This window comes from Bos indicus, chromosome 4, assembly GCF_029378745.1.
Source record: "Bos indicus isolate NIAB-ARS_2022 breed Sahiwal x Tharparkar chromosome 4, NIAB-ARS_B.indTharparkar_mat_pri_1.0, whole genome shotgun sequence".
Classification (NCBI taxonomy): domain Eukaryota; kingdom Metazoa; phylum Chordata; class Mammalia; order Artiodactyla; family Bovidae; genus Bos; species Bos indicus.
The window spans coordinates 99125050-99149021 of NC_091763.1; the positions used below are offsets into that span (position 1 = coordinate 99125050).

Consider the following 23972-nt stretch of genomic DNA (forward strand, 5'->3'; position numbering starts at 1 on the left):
ATTCCATATATATGTGTTGGTATACTGTATTGGCGGAGAAGGCAATGGCACCGCACTCCAGTACTCTTGCCTGGAAAATCCCATGGACGGAGGAGCCTGGTAGGCTGCAGTCCATGGGGTCGCTAGGAGTCAGACATGACTGAGAGACTTCACTTTCAGTTTTCACTTTCATGCATTGGAGAAGGAAATGGCAACCCACTCCAGTGTTCTTGCCTGGAGAATCCCAGGTACGGGGGAGCCTGGTGGGCTGCCGTCTATGGGGTCGCACAAAGTTGGACACTACTGAAGCGACTTAGCAGCAGCAGCATACTGTATTGGTGTTTTTCTTTCTGGCTTACTTCACTCTGTATAATAGGCTCCAGTTTCATCCACCTCATTAGAACTGATTCAAATGTATTCTTTTTAATGGCTGAGTAATATTCCATTGTGTATATGTACCACAGCTTTCTTATCCATTCGTCTGCTGATGGACATCTAGGTTGCTTCCATGTCCTGGCTATTATAAACAGTGCTGCAGTGAACATTGGGGTACACGTGTCTCTTTCATTTCTGGTGTCCTCAGTGTGTATGCCCAGCAGTGGGATTGCTGAGTCATATGGCAGTTCTATTTCCAGTTTTTTAAGGAATCTCCACACTGTTCTCCATAGTGGCTGTACTAGTTTGCATTCCCACCAACACTGTAAGACGGTTCCCTTTTCTCCACACCCTCTCTAGCATTTATTGCTTGTAGACTTTTGGATAGCAGCCATTCTGACTGGCGTAAAATGGTACCTCATTGTGGTTTTGATTTGTATTTCTCTAATAGTGATGTTGAGCATCTTTTCATGTTTTTGTTAGCCATGTGTATGTCTTCTTTGGAGAAATGTCTGTTTAGTTCTTTAGCCCATTTTTTGATTGGGTCATTTATTTTTCTGGAATTGAGCTGCAGGAGTTGCTTGTATATTTTTGAGATTAATTCTTTGTCAGTTGCTTCATTTGCTATTATTTTCTCCCATTCTGAAGGTTGTCTTTTCACCTTCCTTATAGTTTCCTTTGTTGTGCAAAAGCTTTTAATTTTAATTAGGTCTCATTTGTTTATTTTTGCTTTTATTTCCAATATTCTGGGAGGTGGGTCATAGAGGATCCTGCTGTGATTTATGTCGGAGAGTGTTTTGCCTATGTTTTCCTCTAGGAGTTTTATAGTGTCTTGGCCTGGTGATTTTCTATGAGATGAAGATAATAGTTTTATCATGGTTCACAGTCATATTTCAATCAAAGGAGGAGAGCTAAAAATTACAGTGAATTCATCAAATCAAGTCTTATTACAAGTGAATTTTCTTCAGCCTAGTTTCACCATTTGTCTCTCTAAATTCTTTATAATGATTATGTAATATTGGTACTTTTAACTTTGCATAATTTTTTCTAGAATACTTCCTTATCTCTCTCCCTTCAATAATCAAGTTTTGATTTTTACAATTTCCTCCCACCTCCCATTTTCATGCTGATTATATCTTTTTTTGTGGGGGGGGGGGTGGTACTGCCATTCAATTTTATCTAAAAAGAAGCTTTCTTTATAATCCAACTCTCATATCCATACATGACTACTGGAAAAATCATAGCCTTGACTAGATGAACCTTTGTTGGCAAAGTAATATCTCTGCTTTTTAATATGCAGCCTAGGTTGGTCATAACTTTCCATCCAAGGAGTAAGCATCTTTTAATTTCATGGCTGCAGTCACCATCTGCAGTGATTTTGGAGCCCAGAAAAATAAAGGCTGACACTGTTTCCCTATTTGCTATGAAGTGATAGAACTGGATGCCATGATCTTCGTTTTCTGAATATTGAGCTTTAAGCCAACTTTTTCACTTTCATCAAGAGGCTCTTTAGTTCTTTTTCACTTTCTGCCATAAGGGTGGTGTCATCTGCATATCTGAGGTTATTGGTATTTGTCCCGGCAGTCCAGATTGTGCTTCATCCAGCCCAGCGTTTCTCATGATGTACACTACATATAAGTTAAATAAGTAGGGTGACAATATACAGCCATGACGTACTCCTTTTCCTATTTGGAACCAGTCTGTTGTTCCATGTCCAGTTCTAACTGTTGCTTCCTGACCTGCATACGGATTTCTCAAGAGGCAGGTCAGGTGGTCTGGTATTCCCATCTCTTTCAGAATTTTCCACAGTTTATTGTGATCCACACAGTCAAAAGCTTTGGCATAGTCAAGAAAGCAGAAATAGATGTTTTTCTGGAACTTTCTTGCTTTTTCGATGATCCAGTCGATGTTGGCAATTTGACCTCTGTTTCCTCTGCCTTTTCTAAAACCAGCTTGAACATCTGGAAGTTCACAGTTCACGTATTGTTGAAGCCTGGCTTGGAGAATTTTGAAATAGTTTGGAAGTATCTAAAACGTTTTCAGCTTGCCTGGTGGCTCAGCTAGTAAAGAATCCGCCTGCAATGTGGGAGACCAGGGTTTGATCCAGACCTGGGTCTGGAAGATCCCCTGGAGAAGGGAAAGGGACCTGCTCCAGTATTCTGGCCTGGAGAATTCCATGGACTGTATAGCCCATGGGGTCGAAAAGAGCTGGACATGACTAAGAGACTTTCAGAATGTTTTCACACTCACGTGATTTGTGTACACTACTCAAGACGAGCAGTCACAATTCCACAGTGTTTTGTGTCTCTTTTAGTCCAGCTGGGTCAGACGGCAAGGTATCTCCTTTCATGACAGACAGACAGCAGTGTCATGCGTATGGTCTTCTTACTCTAAACGTTTTTTTACAAGCTATGAGAAATTATTTTTTCAGCTTTCCTATATAAACACAGTTTTGCAATTGCTTATACTTTTTCATACAATTTTATATATTTTCATTCATTTTGTACTTCTCTTCCTTTAATCTTAAGTAAATGAAATTATAAAGCATACACTTTTTGTCTCTTTCTCATCATAAATAAGTTCTATATGAAGTAAAAAAAATTTTAACTCCCTTTAATGCCGAAATACAGTATTTAACATTTTCTTCTGTCATCGGTGGAGAAGAAAAGTAGTGTTGTGAAAGATGTTAGAAGGTACTGATTTAAAAGATTATTTTTGTCCATTCTAAATCTATGAGGATAAAATGAGAAATGTTGAAAATTACCATAAGTCGTAGAAAATGTATCTCATTTTCATGTTTATAATACAGTACTGTTTTCCTTCTGGTTCTATGTTCCATTAGGTTTGTGATAAAGGACATTTAGTTCAAAGACACAAAGAATCAGATTCTGATGTGACAGGTAATGTTCTGCTTTTACCCTTTGATAAACGATTAACTCCTCAACACTTTTTTGTACTACAACTTGGAGGTTATCACTGTGCTTTGTGCTAGGGTTATTAAGAATATATTGTACTATATTTCTTACCGCTTAGGAACTCATCATTTAATAGGGGGAGACAAACAAACAAACAAGTTAAGTGCAGTGTTAACAGGTGCAGTGTCTACAGTCTGGACAGGCTGTCCAGGAAGCACGCTGAGGGTTGAGAGATATCCCTCATTTGAAAGGTTTTTCCCCAAACAGAATATAGGGATTTTATGTTTAAAAAACATCATGGTCCTTTTGTTTCATAAATTAATAAAGGATGGGCCAAGAGAGAAATTAAATTTTGGACTACTCATTTGCTTCTGTGAGAATCTGCTAAGTCTGATATAAATATAAATATAAATCTCTAAGAGAAAAAATACCAGAAATGTTAGAGATTCAGAAATATATATTCTGGTATTTTTTTCTTAATTTTTATCTCATTATCTTTACTTGAGGTCCTTTGAAAAATATTCATGTAATTTAAGCATTTTAATTTTATCTAAAATAATTCTTTAATTTTATGTATATATATATTTTTAATATATTTATACCACACTTATTTTCAAAAAGGATCTCAGGTAATGATTAAAAGTATATATAAATGTACATGCTTCCTTGGTGGCTCAGACAGTAAAGAATCTGCCTATAATGCAAGAGACCAGGGTTCAATCCCTGGATTGGGAAGATCCTCTGGAGGAGGGCATGGCAACCCACTCCAGTATTCTTGCCTGCAGAATCCCCACGGACAGAGGAGCCCGGCAGGCTACAATCCATGTGGTTGCAAATGACTGAGCAACGAAGCACAGCCCAGTATAAATGTACATAAATCCATTTAGTTTATGATGCAATTGTTGTTATTATTCAGTCGCTAAGTCTTGTCCAACTCTGCAACCCCATGGACTGCAGCACTCCAGTGCTGTCTCTTAGTATCTCCCACTGCGATGCAGTAGGCTAATTAAAAATAGAAATGGAAATAAAAACCACACCTAAGAGGGAATTTTATTATAATTAAGATGGTTACTTCATTATACTTTAAATTCTTTCTTGTGGTGATAAGCCAAGAAAATCTGTCACTTTTAATATGTAACTTTTATATATTCTTCTGTTAAATTTAATGTCAAAATTTAAAAATAAAGAACATATTTTAGAATATTTATTTTAGACATTTTTTCTATACATGTACAGTCCATGTTAATCACACAGACAAATAAATCTTCAAGGTTTTTTTGCAAGATTTAAATGTTTGCATTTAAAATCACAGTATATTATTAACTTCTCTCAATGTTAAATGGTGGCAAAGTATTCCATTGTATTAGTGAACCTTAATTTATTTAGATACACTCCATTGTTAAAATTTTATTTTGTTCACGTTTTTTTCTATCGTAAACAATGAAGACTTTTTAACTCACTATTTGTGATTAATTATTTATCTGTAATAGATTCCTAGAAAGGAACTGCTGACCCAAAGAGTATGAACATTTTTTAGACCTTACCTATAAATAGCAAAAATGCAACAAAATTCATAAGATTTGAGAACTGTTTGTATTAATTTCATTGAGCTAAACTACTATTTGCACATTATTTGCTAGCATCTAGCATTTTTATTTATAAAAAGATAAAAATAAGAAATGTAAAAGAGTCAATGAGCTGTTTTCTTGCTGCTAATGGACTTTTACAATCTTTTCTAGATACAAGGCCTTCTATATCAGATGACTGTATATTTGATTATTTCAGAAGACAGCTCCCTAATCAAGGTTTGTAAGATGGGAATATAGACAGTAATGAGTGGTCACCTATCATCTGAATGTGGGCTATTTAATAATATGTATCTGGTCACGATTTACACATAAGAAACTAGAAGATTATCTTCAAATTGGATTGCCAAAGAACAGTTCACCTTCCCAGAAATTCTGTACCTCAAATTTTGATTTTTCTAACTCTAGAAATATATAGAAGACAGTAGAACTTCCTTATATGTCAATTTGATTTCTGGTAATTTTACCAAATCAAAACAAAACAAAACAAAACAGATCACTCATCTCATTGTCTAATCTTTTCATTCCCATCTCACTGAATCTTAAAGCAGAGAGGAGCCTTAAGAGTTCCCTACTCTCACCTCCTACAGATGACAGGACCCAAGCACATCCAGCCTTTGACTGACAACACTTGGTGACAAGCAGTTTACCAAATTGCAGTCAATTCATTCCACTGCTTGAGAGCAATGCTCTTTTATGTTGAGTTTAAAGCACATGTCCCTGTAAATTTTAACTCACCTCTTTAACAACACAGAGCAAAAAAAAAAAAAGGAAACTTTAAAGGTAAACATTTCTGACCAACTCATTTTCCCTAATCCTCCTTGCAATAAGAACAAATGTAATGCCTCTTCCACATGACAGATCATAAATATTTTTTAAAGCTATTATTTATTTACCTGAAACTTTCATTTCTTTCAGCCATCCATAATATGATTCAAGTCCCTTTACTATCATATTTTACTCTTTTCTGTCACTATTTAAGCTTGAAGGAAACTGAACACAGTATTGCAGATGTCATCTAACTAGGACAGTCATTCCTTGGTATCTGAGGGGGAACTGGTTCCAGGAACCTCACAGACCAAAATCTGAGGATGCATCCCTTATATAAAATGGCATATTTGCATATAACCCGTGCATATCCTGCAGTGTCTCTAGATTAATATAATACTTACTACTACTAAGTCACTGCAGTCGTGTCCGACTCTGTGTGACCCCATAGACGGCAGCCCACCAGGCTCCCCCGTCCCTGGGATTCTCCGGGCAAAAACACTGGAGTGGGTTGCCATTTCCTTCTCCAGTGCATGAAAGTGGAAAGTGAAAGTGAAGTCATTCAGTCGTGTCCAACCCTCAACGACCCCATGGACTGCAGCCTTCCAGGCTCCTCCGTCCATGAGATTTTCCAGGCAAGAGTACCGGAGTGGGGTGCCATTGCCTTCTCCAATTCTGAGTTTAAAATGTTGTAAAAACAAGCTCTGTCCCCCATGAGACATTTCTCTAAACTACTGCAGTTTCTGTTGTTAAAATTAGAGAAATAGACTTAGCAGCTGAGTCATAGTTTGTCTGAGAATAAAACACTTATCTGTCTCACCAAGGAGTTAACAATTACTTTTTATTATTATATAAAGCTGAGATTCAAATTCTTTTATATATAAACATGTAGTATTCTTATTCTTTTTCTGCACATACATTTCAAAGTAATACTCAGACTGGTACCAGGACACTTGACAAGTAATAAATACAGTGTAAATGCTATGTAAACAGTTGCCAGTGCACAGCAAATTCAGGTTTTGCTTTTGAGAACTTCTTGAAATTTTTGTCCTACTATTTTGATCCACAGTTGGTTGAATGCAGATGTGGAACCCATGGATATGGATGCCTAACAATATACAATAAATTATCTTTCTCATTTGCTTCTTTCTAGATACCAGATCCACATTAATGCAGTCTAAGATTACATATGTTCTTTTGAAAATTATCCTAAAATACTGACATACTAGATTTACAAACACTCAAACCTATAAAGTTTTATTTTGATACTGCCACTACGTTTCCTCCATTCTCTGACTTCAGTTTTGGTCTGGTGTAGGAGTCTTAAATTTATTCTTGTTAAACTAAGTCTTCTTTGGTTCAGCCTTTTATGAACTCATTCTTAATTATGTCACATTGTTGTACCACACACATGTATATACCTTATACACACTCACATATCTATACATATATCTGACCTCTTGTCAAAGCTTCAGCCTCTCATATCTATCTGCTGTGTATCTTCACATAAATGTCCCTCACAGCCAAATTCTAATTCATCTAATTCCACACTGCATGCTGTTCCTCGGTATTCACTATATCTTTGGTAGCAAGTACTAAGTAACTACCAAACTAGAAACCTGGTAAGTTACCTTTTTTCCTTCTTTAACTTCCACCACTCATATCTAGAGAGCCACTGAATCCAGTTGATTTTACCTCATAATCCCTTTTATCTTCATCTTAACTACCATCATTCTTTTCAGACTCATCACATATTTATCAGAAACACTTCAGTTTCTAAGTGGTTTCCTTGCCATCTGTGTGTGTGTTAAGTTGCTTCAGTCATGTCTGACTTTATGTGACCCCCATGGGCTGTAACCAACCACGCTTCTCTGTCCATGGAATTCTCCAGGCAGGAATATTGGAGTGAATTGCCATGCCCTCCTCCAGGGGAGCTTCCCAACCCAGGGATTGAACGCGGGTCTCCTGCATTGTTTACCTACTGAACCACAAAGACCTAAGCCAGTACTATCATCCTAATTCTACCTTTCATACTACCATAAAAGTAATCTATCAAAAACAGAAATCCGATTAATACCTCTGTCCAAAATAAAGCATGTCAGTAATTCCCAGTTTTCTAACAGTGGTTGAAGTTGACACAGTCCTGAGATTTAAATTTGTTCTAGGCTTTCTCTTTCAATTTTCTTAACTTTTAATTTTTAAATAATTTAAAAAAGTACAAAGATCTATCTACCTATCTAGCTATATTTCCCCCAAATCCATTTTTTTAATAAATATCATGCTTCTTTATTGCTAAAGAACTTCAGCATTTATTTTCCAAGAACAAGAATAGTCTCTTAAGGAAATTCAACTTTGATACAATACTATTTTGTATCATACTGTAGTTAAGTTTTGCCAAATGTACCAATGTCCATTAGAGCAAAACTGCTCCCTGATTCAGTTTCATGGACTGCATTTAATTGCCATATCCCTTGATTCTCTTTTAATTTGGAGCATGTACTCAGTTCTTCCCTTTCACTCAGCACTGGCATTGTGAAGATTATGGGCCAGCTGTCTTATGGAACATGCGGTTTTAAAATTTTAGAATTCTCTGGGGAGCTTATGATAATCCCAGCTTTGACTTCTGAGCTGGCATTTGTTGTTGACCCCCAAATCCGCATTTTTAATAAGGTACCACAGATGATTCTGATGTTCGTGATCTGCAGACCACACTTAAACTCACCACACTGGGAGCTATAGTGAGAATCGGAGGGAGGCCAAGCACCAACTGGCCCATCCAACCCTCATTCATCCTGAGTGGCTTTCATGTACAATACTTCCAGTGAACAGGCCCCTGACTGCCTCTCCAGTTTTACCTCTTGCCATCCTCTGCCTTTCCTTTACACTTCAGCAATGGTGATCTTTTTGTAGCCTCAAAATACATTAGTCTTCTCACCTCCTTGCCGTTGCTCACGTTGTCTTCTCTGGCTGAAACATAATTCTCCCTCCCTCTCCAACAAGATGAGCTGCTTATTATTTAAGACAGTGTAACAAGACACATATACAGTTCATTAAAGTAAAAGTAAAATAGAATGAGTGATATGCATGAATTATGTCCTCAAAGAGCGGGGTGTAATCCAGCCTGGAAATCCCAGGGAATGTTTTCTTGAAGGAACTGATCCTTAAATGAACATGATTGTGATGGATGATGGATGGAGTCTTTAGGCATTTAGCAGCAAGAGGAGACTCACTTCCTTGAATTCTTAAAAGGTTAGTGTCAACAGTTTTGTGATCTTATTTATATGCAAATTATTTTCATACTTGAGATGTAACATGTCTGGGACTGAAGATGAGTACTAATGTTTATTCTCCCCCTGTCTGATCAGAAGAAATTCTACTTGATAGAAAAGACAGGTGCAGCAGAGGAGCTGAGGGAGTCTGCTCTTTGTCTTCCATGAGTATTTTAAAATAACCCCAGCAGAAATCTGAACATCTGTTGATATATTTTCATTCTGAATAGCTAAGTAAAATTTTCCTGATACTATTCTCCTGTGTCTTAGTCACTCTCTTTTATAATCATCCTTTATTACATAATCTCCTTTTCCTCTTTGTTCATGTTTCTTTAAGACTCTGGTGATTATCTGCTTTGCAGAGGTCTCAAGTTCTACTGGTCAATGACTGTGCTAGAGACTGGGTTACAGTATATAGTTTGCTCTCAAGAAGCAAAGAGAGTTTGACAAACACGTAGAGAGACAACAGAAACATAATGGGATAAATGCTACTTACTGTGCTATTATACAGGAGTTGTCTGGGGATGAGGGAGCATCAGAGAAAGTTTCTCTGAAAAGGTAATTGTTAGGGTTCCAGGGGCCTAATAAATAAATAGCATTTCTTCTTTACCTTTGTATCTATTAAAAATTAAGACAAAATAGTAGGACCAAATTCTAGCAAACTGAGTCCAGCAACATATAAAAAAGTTTATAGTGACCAGGTAGGATTTATTCTGGAAAAGCAAGGCTGGTTTAACATAACGAAAATTATCCACCTCTGAGAGTAATGAAAATAAAAACAAAAATAAACAAATGGGACCTTATCAAACTTAAAAGCTTTTGCACAGCAAAGGAAGCCATTAAAAACAAAACAAAACAAAAACACACAGAATGGGAGAAAATATTTGCAAACAAAGCCATCAACAAGGGATTAATCTCCAAAGTATACAAACAACTCATGTAGCTCAACATAAAAAAAAACAAAACAAAACACCCAATCAGAAAATGGGTGGAAGATCTAAACAGACATTCATAAGACATACAGATGGCCAAGAGGCACATGAAACGAGGCTCAACATCACTAATAGAGAAATGCAAATCAACACTACAGTGAGGTACCGCCTGCCACTGGTTAGAATACCCATCATCAAAAAAATCTACAAATGCTGCAGAGGGTGTTGAGAAAAGGGAACCCTCCTACACTGTTAGTGGGAGTAAATGGTACAGTCACTATGCTTAACAGTACAGAGGTAACTTTAAAAACTAAAAACAGAGCTACCATATGATCCAGCAATCTCACTCCTGGGCATATATCCAGAGAAAGCCATAATTTGAAAGGATACACGCACCCCTGTTCACTGCAGCACTGTTTACAATAGCCAGGACATTGAAGCAACCTAAATGGCCATCAATTGAGGAACAGATAAAGAAGATGTGGTACATATATACAATAGAATATTGGCCATAAAAAGAACAAAATAATGCCATTTGCGGGGACACGGACCTAGAGATTGGCATACTGAGTGAAGTGGGTCAGACTGAGAAAGGCAAATATCATATGATATTGCTTGTGTTTATGTGTGCACATGTGTGTGTGTGAGAGTGTGCGTGTGCTTAGTTGCTCAGTTGTGTCTGACTCTTTGCAATGCCATGGATTGTAGCCCACCAGGCTCTGCCCATGGGATTTTCCAGGTAAGAATACTCAAGTGGGTGGCCATTTTCTATTCCAGGGGATCTTCCCAACCCAAGGATCAAACATTCACCTCCTGCAATTGCAGGTGGGTTCTTTTCCAATTGTGCCACCTGGGAAGCCCCAATATCGCTTATATGTGGAATCTTTTTTAAAAAATGGTACAAGTGAAACTATTTATAAAACAGAAATAAGAGTCACAGATGTAGAAAACACACTTAGGCTTACCAAGGGGGGAAGGGGAAAGGGATAAACTGGGAGATTGGGATTGACGTATACACACTACTATATATGAAATAAATAACTAATAAAAACCTACTGTATAGCACAGGGAACTCTACTTAGCAGTCTGTAATGACCTATATGGCAACAGAATCTTAAGAAAGAGTGGATATATGTATAATTGATTCACTTTGCTGTAAAGCAGAAACCAATACAACATTGTAAATCAACTTGTGCTGTTGTTGTTTAGTCACTAAGTTGTGTCCAACTCTGCAACCCTGTGGACTATAGCCCACCAGGTTCCTTTGTCCATGGGATTTCCCAGACATGAATACTGGAATGGGTTGCCATTTCCTTCTACAGGGGATTTTCCTAACCCAGGAACTGAATCTGCATCTCCTGCTTGGCAGACGGATACTTTTTTTTTTTTTTAATTGGAGGCTAATTACAATATTGTAGTAGTTTTTGCCATACACTGACATGAATCAGCCATGGGTGTACGTGTGTCCCGCATCCTGAACCCCCCTCCCACCTCTCTCCCCATCCCATCCCTCAGGGTTGTCCCAGAGCACCAGCTTTGAGTGCCCTGTTTGATGAATTGAACTTGGACTGGTGATCTATTTCACATATGGTAATACACCTGTTTTAATGCTATTCTTTCAAATCATCCCACCTTGGCCTTCTCCCACAGAGTCCAAAAGTCTGTTCTTTTGCTGTCTTGCATATAGGGTCATCATTGCCATCTTTGTAAATGCCATATATATACATTAATACACTGTATTGGTGTTTTTCTTTCTGACTTACTTCACTGTAATAGGCTCCAGTTTCATCCACCTCATTAGAACTGATTAAACTGTGTTCTTTTTGATAGCTGAGTAATATTCCATTGTGTATATGTACCACAGCTTTCTTATCCATTCTGGCAGATGGATTCTTTACCACTGAGCTACCCAATAAAAAGTTTTTAAAAAATTAAACAATATACATATTAATAGGATAGAGAAAAAAATGCACACAATCATCTCAGTAAATGCAGAGATAATGTCTGGCAAAAGCCAACATCTTCCATGATGTTTTTTTTTTAAAAAAAGACACTTACCAGACTAGAAGTAGATGGGATGTTCCTCAACCTGATAAAGGCCATCTGTGAAAATCCCACAGCTAATGTCATAGATGATGGTACAAGACTGAATGCTTTCACCCCAAGATCAGGACCACGATACGGGTGTCTGCTCTCAATATTTCTATTCAACATAATGGAGGTTTAGGCACGACAATCTGGAAAGAAGAATAAATACAAGGCATCCAGACTGCAAAGAAGTAAAACTACCTCTATTTGCAGTACACATGATCTTATGTATAGAAAATCCTAAGGAATACATGCACACACATATACATACACATATGCACATACAAAACCTACTGAAGCTAATAAAAGAGTTTGGCAAGGTTGCAAGATAAAAAACATGCAGAATTGTAATAATGGGTGAAGTGTATGGTATGTGAATTAGATCGCAATAAATTTGTTAAAAAAATCAATTGTATTTCTGTATACTAGCAGTGAACACCCTATAAGTGAAATTAAGAAAACAATTCTATTTAGAAAGCATCAAAATACAATGCTGAGGAGTTCATTTAATAAAAGTGGTATAATACTTGTACACTGAAAACTAGAAAACTGTTACACTGAAAACTAGAAAACTGTTGAAATATATTAAAGATGATTTAAATAAATGGAAAGATTCCCCCATGTTCATACATCAGAAGACAGTATTCACCAAATTGATATACAGACTCAGTGCAATCCTATCAAAATCTCAGCAGAAACAAAAATTAACAAGCTGAATCTAAAATGCAGTGGTAATATAAAAGGCCAGAATAATCAAGACACTTTTCAAAAAAGAAGAACAAAGTTCACAAACTCATACTTTAAATTTTCAAAACTTACTGCCAAGCTGCAGTAATCGTAACAGTGCAGCACTGGCATAAGGGTAAATACAGAGATCAGTGAAGTAGAATTGAGAATGCAGAAGTGAACCCTTACATTCATTGTCAATTGATTTCAATAAAGGTGCCAAGACAATTCAATGAAGAAGAAATAGCCTTAAAAATGGTACTGAGACAACTAGATATGCACATGCAAAAGAATGAAGTAGGTGGTGGGGCTCATTCCTTACACCTTACACACAATTCAAAATGAGTGACCCATATATAAGAGCTAAAACGACTCTTTGAAGAAGAGAGAGACCTACGATGTAAACATAGTAAGGGATTTGCTCCTTTTACCTCCAACACGTAAAGGACTGGATTTGGAGAGTACACCTTTGTTAGGGAGAATGTTCTGGATATATGTTACTCTTCTTCCATCTGCCCAGCCAGCCCCCTCCCACTGAAAGGTAGGGGGAAGAAAAGCCAAGAAATACTTACTAAGGTCACAGCCCAGGGACACAGACCCACTAAAAGACTAAGATTTCAAAAGATTACAAGATGTTTCCTTTCCCCCATGCCTTACCACCACACTGACATGACTCCAGTATAGTAACATAGTTTATAGCTGAAAGAGCTGCAAGCAAGACATATATTCTATCTGATAAGTAGTTCTTAGGGAACCCCAAAGACAACAGGATAGACAAAAATAAGGTTATTGTAGGAATTCCAAGTCTCTGGCAATAGCTAATACAGCAAACATTAAACACATGGTAAATATGAAAAAAGTAAGCATTAAACTTGCCAACATCTGTTGGCAAATTAAAATTGCCAACATCCATTGGATCATGGAAAAAGCAAGAGAGTTCCAGAAAAACATCTATTTCTGCTTTATTGACTATGCCAAAGCCTTTGACTGTGTGGATCACCACAAACTGAAAAATTCAGAAAGATATTTGAATACCAGACCACCTGACCTGCCTCTTGAGAAATCTGTATGCAGGTCAGGAAGCAACAGAACTGGACACGGAACAAAAGACTGGTTCCAAGTACAAAAGGGAATACGTCAAGGCTGTATATTGTCACCCTACTTATTTAACATATGTAGTGTACATCATGAGAAACGCTGGGCTGGATGAAGCACAAGCTGGAATCAAGATTGCCAGGAGAAATATCAATAACCTCAGATATGCAGATGACACCATCCTTATGGCAGAAAGTGAAGAAGAACTAAAGAGCCTCTTGATGAAAGTGAAAGAGGAGAGTGAAAAAGCTGGCTTAAAGCTCAACATTCAGAAAACTAAGATCATGGGATCCGGCCCCATCACTTCATGCCAAATAGATGGGGAAACAGTGGCAGACTTTATTTTTTGGGGTTCCAAAATCACTGCAGATGGTGACTGCAGCCATGAAATTAAAAGACGCTTGCTCCTTGGAAGAAAAGTTAAGATCAACCTAGGCAGCGTATTAAAAAGCAGAGAGATTACTTTGCCAACAAAGGTCCGTCTAGTTAAAGCTATGGTTTTTTCCAGTGGTCATGTATAGATGTGAGAGTTGGACTATAGAGCTGAGCGCTGAGGAACTGATGCTTTTGAACTGTGGTGTTGGAGAAGAATCTTGAGAGTCCCTTGGACTGCAAGGAGATCAAACCAATCCATCCTAAAGGAAATCAGTCCTGAGTATTCATTAGAAGGACTGATGTTGAAGCTGAAACTCCAGTACTTTGGCCACCTTATGTGAAGAACTGACTCACTGGAAAAGACTCTGATGCTGGGAAAGATTGAAGGCAGAAGGAGAAGGGGACGACAGAGGATGAGATGGTTGGATGGCATCACCGACTCAATGGACATGAGTTTGGGTAAACTCCAGGAGTTGGTGATGGACAGGGAGGCCTGGCAGTCCATGAGGTCACAAAGAGTTGGACACAACTAAGCGACTGAACTGAACAGTTATCACATGATACACTGAATCAAAAATACATTTCTTCTGGCTCTTAAGTAGTTGAATTTGAAAAATGGGGTTTCAGAGAATCTTGATTTCTATGATTATTTTTGAAACCATAGGAAACATCAACCAGATTTGTTAATACATTGTCCAAATACATACTAGACTTTGCTCATCTATCTGCATGGTTGACTGACAATGAAAATACAAAATGTATACTTTTGCATATTTCAGTCTGTCAATTTCTTAACAGAAAAATTTTTTTTTAAATTCTTATCTCCTAAATGTCTTGCACACCTTGTATTTTAAAAAGTGATTTGTTGTCCTGTGATAACATAATGAACTTTTTGGGTCACGTTTTAGTTTCCTCAGAACATGCAAAGTACTTAATGAGATTTTTTACTTTACAGAAATGAAAGAGGGTATTTCCTTAGACCTGTGCCTACAAGGTGGCTATCATTATTGATAGCCATAGAAAAGATGTTAAAATGCTGGTCTGCCATTAAGTAACATTTTCAACATGTGGGACAAGAACAGCCTTGTCTAACTTGTAAATCGTTGAAGAAGGGAATAAAGGACAGGACTACAGTAAAACAACTTATATGCTGTTTCTCTAAATCTATTCGATCATCTTTGAATAGGTCATAAGGAGCACAGAATAGGATGAACTATACCTCAGTTGTTTGATATTATGTATAGGTTATGACAAAAACTCATACAGTGAAAAAAGTGACATTTATGGGAAATAAGACTGACTCAGAAGTTAAAAATATGTCACCAGAAAGAGCAGTCAAGGTGAACACCACTAAAAACTGTAATTTATTTGAAATTCACATTCAGTTTGAATTACATCTGTGCTTTGAAAAACCTCTTCCCTGAGAAAAAGAAGTTTAACATCTGATAATATCCAGTGTGCTTCAGAGTATCTATAATAAAAACAATAGACATTGTAGACATGGAGAACCCTACATGATGAATTTAAGGATATGCATGCATGCTCAGTCATATTCAACTCTTTGTGACCCCACGGACTGTCACCCACCAGGCTCCTCTGTCCATGGAATTTTCTAGGCAGGAATACTGGAGTGGGTTGCCATTTCCTCCTCCAGGAGATCTTCCCAAACCAGGGATTAAACCAGCGTCTCTTGTGTCTCCTATACTGGCAAGCAGATTCTTTACCACTGCGCCACATGGGAAGCCCAAATTTAAGGATGCAAAGAGTTGACTCATTGGAAAAGACTCTGATGCTGGGAGGGATTGAGGGCAGGAGGAGAAGGGGACGACAGAGGATGAGATGGCTGGATGGCATCACTGACTCGATGGACGTGAGTCTGAATGAACTCCGGGAGTTGGTGATGGGCAGGGAGGCCTGGCCTGCTGCAATTCATGGGGTCGCAAAGAGTCGGACACGACTGAGCGACTGAACTGAACTGAACTAACGAGTCAAATGCCCAAAAGTCAGTCTACTAAAACAAGCCTGTAGATACAAAGTGAACACATTTTTGGGAAGATGGAAACTAATTCTTACAAGTCTAGAAACCTGCTATTGCTAATTTTGTTGTTCAGCCGCTCAGTTGGGTCCAACTCTTTGCGACCCCACGGACTGCAGTCAAGCTATTGCTAATAAGTCAAGCTATTGCTTGCTTGAGGGGCTTCCCTCATAGCTCAGCAAGCTATAAGGGGCTTCGCTGATAGCTCAGTTGGTAAAGAATCTACCTACAATACAGGAGACCCCATTTCAATTCCTGGGTTGGGAAGATCCGCTGGAGAAGGGATAGACTACCCATTTCAGTATTCTTGGTCTTCCCTTGTAGCTCAGGTGGTAAAGAATCCACTTGCAATGCGGGAGACCTGGGTTCGATCCCTGGGTTGGGAAGATCCTGAGTTCGACCTCTGGGCTGGGAAGATCCCTTGGAGAAGGGAAACGCTACCCACTCCAGTATTCTGGCCTGGAGAATTGCATGGACTATACAGTCCATGGGTTGCAAAGAGTCAGACACTTTCACTTTTCACTTGCTAATAAGTCATATTCCATGTTCATATTCCTTTATTGACAGGATATCTAATTTGATGTCATTGCATTGGCCTGCCACCAGGGGTCAGTGTAATGTGGGCTTCATAAAAGGTGACCTCAGTTGTTCAGTCGCTCAGCTCAGTCATGTCTGACTCTTTGCGACCCCATGGACTGCAGCACGCTAGGTTACCCTGTCCTTCACCATCTCCCAGAGTTTGCTCAAACTCATGTCCTCCTCAAAGAGGACTCATTGAGTCGGTGATACCATCCAACCATCTCATCCTCTCTCATCCCCATCTCCTCCTGCCTTCTATCTTTCCCAGCATCAGGGTCTTTTCCAATGAGTTGGCTCTTTGCATCAGGTGACCAAAGTATTGGAGCTTCAGCTTCAGCATCAGTCCTTCCAATGAATCCTCAGGACTGATTTCCTTTAGGATGGACTGGTTTGATCTCCTTGCAGTCCAAGGGACTTTCAAGAGTCTTCTCCAACACCACAGTTCAAAAGCATCAGTTCCTCAGCTCTCAGCCTTCTTTATGGTCTAACTCTCACATTCATATGTGACTACTGGAAAAACCATTAGCTTTGACTAGACAGATCTTTACTGACAAAGTGATGTCTCTGCTTTTTAATATGCTGTCTAGGTTTGTCATAGCTTTTCTTCCAAGGAGCATCTTTTAGTTTCATGGCTGCAGTCACTGTCTGCAGTGATTTTGGAGCCCACAAAAATAGTCTTACGCTGTTTCCCCATCTATATGCCATGAAGTGATGTTACTGGATGCCATGATCTTAGATTTTGAATGCTGAGTTTTAAGCCAGGTTTTTCACTCTCCTCTTTCACCTTCATCAAGAGGCTCTTTAGTTTCTCTTTGCTTTCTGCCATAAGGGTGGTATCCTTTGTATATCTGAGGTTATTGATATGTCTCCCAGCAGTCTTGATTCCAGCTTGGTCATCCAGCCCAGCATTTTACATGCTTCACTCTGCATATGATGGATATACACATATGATGTATGTTATTGATATTTCTTCCAACAGTCTTGATTCTAGCTTGTGATTCATCCAGCCCGGCATTTCACATGATGTACTCTACATGTGATGGACATGAGTTTGAGCAAGCTCTGAGAGTTGGTGATGGAAGCCTGGCATGCTATAGTCCATGGGGTCACAAAGAATCAGAGACACAACTGAGCGACTGAACTGAACTGAACTCTGCATATAAGTTAAATAAACAGGGTGACAATATACATACAGCCTTGATGCACTCCTTGACTTTTGAATGTTTTCAGTTTTACCACTACATAAAAGAAGGATATACTGAAGGCTGCAGGCAGTGGAGAGAAGTATGATTGGAAGAGGACACATAAAGAGCAAAAATATCTTATTTTATCATGGGACATAAACATGTCAATTTTTATTAATTATAAGTAATATCTAATTAGCCCTACTGTATTACATTCAGCTTTTTAAAAGGTCTTATGTATCTTAAGAAGACATAATAATATTGCCTATAAAATGTAAATATTCTATAAAAAGTTAAAATCCGCATCAGAGGAAAACACTATTCATAGTGTTCTAGTATTCTCACCCATACTGTTTAATTGGTTCCACTATTAATTACTACTAACTGCCACTGTTAACTAGTCCTGTTGTTCTTCTTAAATAATGGCATTTATGTAACAGAATAGCAAATAATACAGAATAATATATAACTTTAAATAAACAGCTAATTTATACTATATGTTAAAAATAATAATCATGTGTGTATGAGTATTTATTCATTACATATTATCCTGATTCTTTGGTCTGATATAGCTCTGTCCTGAGTTGGGGCTCTAAAAGTTAGTCAATCTGCTATACATGTAGATGCCCTTCCTAGACCCTGACATGCAGAATGCAGTTCTGAATTGTTTGATAATTATTGGACAGATATTTCTGCTGTTTGCTCTTCTCCTGAAACAGTTTCATCTAAAGGTTTCTAGAGGAAATATGCACGAATATATTTCATATGTTTGAATGAGACAGTGGCAGGTTGAATTAAGCTAGCAATTGAGGCAATTGTCAAGAAAGTAAAAAATTAAGTTTTGTTAACCTTAAAATCTAAGTTCAGAAATTTTATGGTATATTCTCTTTTTTAGCAAAAATACCTGGACGAGTCCCTGCTTGGCTTCTAAAAAGGTATCTGAGGTAGGAGAACTACACCAGATTTCTTCTACCAGACTGCCTCATTCCCTTTCCTCCATCTTAACAGATTTTGATTTTGAATTAAAGTAACAGGTAAAAGCGACTTTTTGATGACAGTTTCTAGTTGTGTCCGTACAGTCTACATAGTATCTGTGACATAGCGTCTAGGACTGCACAGGAGAGCCCCTGTGATGCATTTTGAAGGCTTCTGAGAGTTCAGTATCCTTAAACTATCCCAGTGGATGCCTAACATCTGCAGCTAGACATTTATTTCTATGCAGTCATCATTGCTTTATCTGAGTTTCTCTCTCTGGTCTAAGATAATATTCAGAATGAATGACTGTCAGATGTTTTACTTTCTATAATAGCAATTGAAGCGCTGGTCACACAGGGTTGATATTAATACCTAAAAACTAGAAAAGGGATAGGAAGAGAAGTCAGGGATAGCAGAGATAAACACTGTAGTTTTGTCTAAACCAGTAATTATTATATCACAAGCCCCCTTGGCAAGTTTCCCCGTCTTCAGGAACAATGATCTAAACAACCATCTCAACAGTGGGTTTCTAAGTATGAGAACAGACTGAATTTGCACAACAGAGGAAACATGGTATGCCTGTTCTTCCTTCCTTGGCCTCTTTTCTAAGAACTTAGTTTCTGCTCAACAATGGGTTCTGTTGAAATATGTAGGCTTCTGTTGCCTCAAAAACTAGAAATTTAGGTTAAGAAACCACCTTTGGTCATTCCTATACTTGGATCTAAAGTTGATTAATTTAAACTAATATTTAACTTTTTAAAAATATATTACTTATCTAAGGGGCTTCCCCTGATAGCTCAGTTGGTAAAGAATCCGCCTGCAATGCAGGAGACCCCGGTTCTATTCCTGGGTTGGGAAAATCTGTTGGAGAAGGGATAGCCTACCCACTCCAGTGTTCTTGGGCTTCCCTTGTGGCTCAGCTGGTAAAGAATCCACCTGCAATGTGGGAGACCTGGGTTTGATCCCTAGGTTGGGAAGATCCCCTGGAGAAGGGAAAGGCTACCCACTCCAGTATTCTGGCCTGGAGAATTCCATGGAATTCCACTTTCACATCTTATCTATGGAAGTAAATAATACAAGAAAATAACATGAGAGAAAGTAATAGACAAAGTACTAGAGTTAGAAGGCGTATATTCTAGACCTGCCCCTCCTTCTTATTAGCTATGTTATCATGAGCGAATAGTTTAACCTCTCTGATTCCTTAACATTCCCTTTCTGATATAAGATGGGGATAACATTGGCCATCCTGTCTGTATCAGAACTGCTGAGAGCCCCAAGTAAAGTAATATCTGTAACAATACCTTGCATACTGTGACATGTATATAGAGACATAACATGGCATTTCACTACTCTTAATTAGATAGTTCATTGTTAATATTGAAATCAGAGTACCCAATTTCTTTCAGCTCCCAAACTGTGATTCAGAAGCTTAGCAGAGACCAACAGAGATGTGTTTTAGGAACTGACAAGAAAAACCAGGAAACAGTTCAGCCCAGGAACAATGATTTGTATGGAAACTGTATCAAAGTGACATCCTTGAAGTGTCCTCTGAACAAACAGACTCCCATTTGGACTGAGAAGACAAGGATACCAACAGAAGGTGTTTTTTTAATGTTTAGGATTTTAATAAATGCCAAGGTGGCTTCTACCATATCATCATTAATAAATTGTATGAAATCTGGATTATGGGAACTGTTTTTATAAACAGAGAAGATAGACAGCCATTTTACTCCTGACTCTGAAAAATACTTGCCTTATTTAATTTCTATACAAGTTGAATACAGAAGAAAATTATTTAATATAGCCTTGAAAAAGTCAATTTAATTGCATTGTTCCCATCACCTCTTTTATTGATGCCCTTTCCATATCATAGAATAAAAATGTAAGGAGCTGATACACACAACATGGATGAATCTCAAAATCACAGTGCTGGCAAAAAGCAACCAGATGCAGAAAAGTGAAAACTACAGGAAATCACATGTGTATGAAAAGCAAGCTAATCTCTAGAGACAGAAAGTAGATCACGGCTTCCTCGAGTAAGGGACAGAGTAGGGAAGGAAGGAAAGAATGGACTGTAAAGGAGCACCAGGAATCTTTTAGTGAGCATCTTTTCTAGATCTTGGTTTATGGTAATGGTTTCACAGGTATTTACAACTGTTGAAACTAGGGCGTTGGGCCAGAGCAACTAGCTCAGTTGAACTGTCAGCTGCCAGATGGCAAAGACCAAGAGTGGAGCATCAGTTTAGTTTAGACATGTTCCTTTGACATGCCTTTAGACACTGAAGTGGAGATACTGAATAGGCAGTTGGATATACGAGTCCAGAGTTAAAGGAAGAGATTTGGGCTGAAGATACATTTAGGAATTTTCAGCATAAGGATAGTATTTTAAGGCATGAAGCTGGATGAGATTTAAGTGAGTGTAGATATAGATGAGGGTTAAGGAGCAAGTCCTTGGGAACCTCCAACACTGATGGATCAGGAAAAGAGTAAGAACCCAACAAAAGACTGGAAAGCCCCGCCTTGGGTAGGAGGGAAAGCAAGAGAATGTGCTGTCCTGGAAGCTTAAGTGAGAAAGTGTAGCAAACAGGGCATAATCAGCCAGGTCTAATGCTTCTGATTAAGTGAGATGGTTTTACTATTTGATTTTATAACATGTAGGTTTTATTTGGGGATCTTGTTCAGAGAAATTTCAGTAGAATGATAGAGGTACAGGTCTAATTAAAGTGTATCTTAAAACGAGAGAAATTGGAGACCACATTTATAGAATTTATATATTTACAGAATTTTGCTGCAAAGGGGAGATTTGATTTTCAGTGTTCCCTACTGCTCCCACCTACCCACTGCTCTTAATTTAAAATTATGTTTCTCAACCTTCCCAGCTTTCCTGAGCTGAGATTCTCATGGTTTTTTTTTATTATATTATCTTTAAACATGTCCTGATAAATCTTGATGACCTATAAATACAAATTCTGCAATTTTCTTTTTTACTGAAGTAAGTCATTTCAGAGGGAGTTAGTTTTTGACGCTGCCTCCTCCTTTATAATATATACATTTAGGGCTATACATTTTCCTCAAATACGGCATCACTCAGTTTCTCCCAGAAGTCTGTCCTTTCCCATTACTGGGCTATTCAAGTGGAGATGAACTGGATCTGTCGGAGATTCACAGCAGCCTAGGCAGACTTCTCCAGTTCTGGGAGAGTTTTTATTTGTAATGAGTCATAGATATATGTGCCTTTGATTCAGACTCCCTTTCTGCCTCCCCTGAATTAGCCTCCTAACTTGTCCCTCTGCCTCACTTTTCTTCAACCTGACAACCTCCTGGCTGCCACTCCGATCTTTCAAAAATGAAGATCTAGTTATATCACTTCCATGTATAAAGGCCTCCTAACAATTCACTTTTTAAAGCATTAAGCATCTACCAGTCACACATGATTCCTATCTCAGGAAATCTCCCAGAAGTACTGTTATTACAGACGAGGTCTCTAGTTTTGAACCACTTATTCACACCTATCTGATTTCTAGTCCTTCTAAACCATACTTGTGATTTCCTGAGTGTGCCATGCTGGTCCCACTACCTAGATTACTGCTGCTGCTGCTGCTGTTCAGTTGCCCAGTTGTGTCCAGCTCTTTGCAACCCCATGGACTGCAGCACGCCAGGCCTCCCTGTGCCTCACCATCTCCCAGAGTTTGCTCAAGCTCATGTCCATTTACATGAACATGGACATAGACATGAACCTAGATTACTACTCTTTTTTTTTTTTTAACTAGCTGACATACCTGTGCATCAAGTGTCAGATTAATTAGGAATTAGGAATATTGCTTTTTCCAGCTCTAAGTATGGCTGGAAGTACCTCTTCAGCAATGCTACAGTAAGTACCTTGCCTTATCCTATAGATATAATATTCTAACTGATGCTTTACTTCTCTCTCTAGTCCCAATTGTTGGCATATTTAAGGCAAGGACTATATATTTTTCATATCTATTTACCAAACTAAACATGCCAGCTACATAATAATGTTTCAGTGAACAGCCTAGGAACAGCTTGTCAAGAGACTATAGATGAATTCATTTTATTTGCCAGCACTGCCAGATATTGCAATTATACATACCCTCATTAATTGTCTTTCAAGTCTAGTTTAATTCAGTGAGTGCTTTAGTCATCTGTTTCCTTTCTTTTTAGTAATGGACAGTTCCTTTTTCAAAAGCATTATTGTGGATATTTCAAGCATAAACAAAAGTAGAATAGAATAATGAACCACTGGTGCCTGTCACCCACCTTTTAATAGTTATCAGCATCCTGCTATTCTTGTTTCATTTATATTCCCACTACTTTTTTTTTGCTGAAGTAATTAAAGCAAAGTCAGCAAATCATATTGTTTTGCCCATAAATAGTTCAGTCTATGTCTCTTAACTAGATAAACCTTTTTTTAATATAAAACATAATGTATTTCTTGCTTTTATTCTAAGTGTATTCTACTTTTTTCTTATGCTGTCAACATATATATCAATTTAGGCATCATAATTATAAGTAATACTGCCACATCCTTTAAAATGTCTACCAATTTTCCTTCAAGTTTTACTTAGGGTTCTTTTTTTCCCCTCTCTCTACCTATATATATTGAATTTTAAAAATTCTGTTAAAATACACATGACATAAAATTTACCATCTTAAGTATTTTTAAGTATAAAGTTCAGCAGTGTTGAATACATTCACATTGTTGTACACAGCCTCCAGAACTGTTTTCATCTTGCAAGACTGAAATGCCATAGCCATTAAATGACAACTTCCCATTCCCCCCTCCTCCTAGCCCCTGGCAACTATCCTACTTTGACTATTCTAGGTATCCAATATACGTGGAATTGAATATTTGGAAAAAAAAAACACACTGTCTTTTAGTGACTGACTTATTTCACTTAGCATAATGTCCTTAAAGTTCATCTGTGTTGTAGCAGGTATCAGAATTTCCTTCCTTTTTAAGGCTCAATAATATCCCATTATATATATACACCACATTTTGCTTATCCATTTATCTGTCAACGGGCACTTGAGTTGCTTCCATCTTTTGGCTACTGTGAGTAACACTACTAT

The 23972-nt window shown here is 37.9% G+C and overlaps 1 protein-coding gene across 13 annotated transcripts in view; it reads left to right on the top strand.

The window, feature by feature from the left end:
* The window catches only part of AGBL3 (AGBL carboxypeptidase 3), a 119219-nt gene that overhangs the window by 78634 nt on the left and 16613 nt on the right, over positions 1–23972 (top strand). For 9 of the 13 annotated variants that reach the window (XM_070787323.1, XM_070787326.1, XM_070787324.1 and 6 more), the window contains 4 exons: positions 3197–3254; positions 5009–5074; positions 18802–18850; positions 20288–20481. In XM_070787323.1, coding sequence (XP_070643424.1) covers positions 3197–3254; positions 5009–5074; positions 18802–18850; positions 20288–20481 — 367 coding nt within the window. Of the gene's footprint in view, positions 1–3196; positions 3255–5008; positions 5075–6692; positions 6780–17701; positions 18420–18801; positions 18851–20287; positions 20482–23972 lie in introns of those variants that run through there. The other 4 variants (XR_011566130.1, XM_070787332.1, XM_070787333.1 and 1 more) reach the window with 4 other exon arrangements.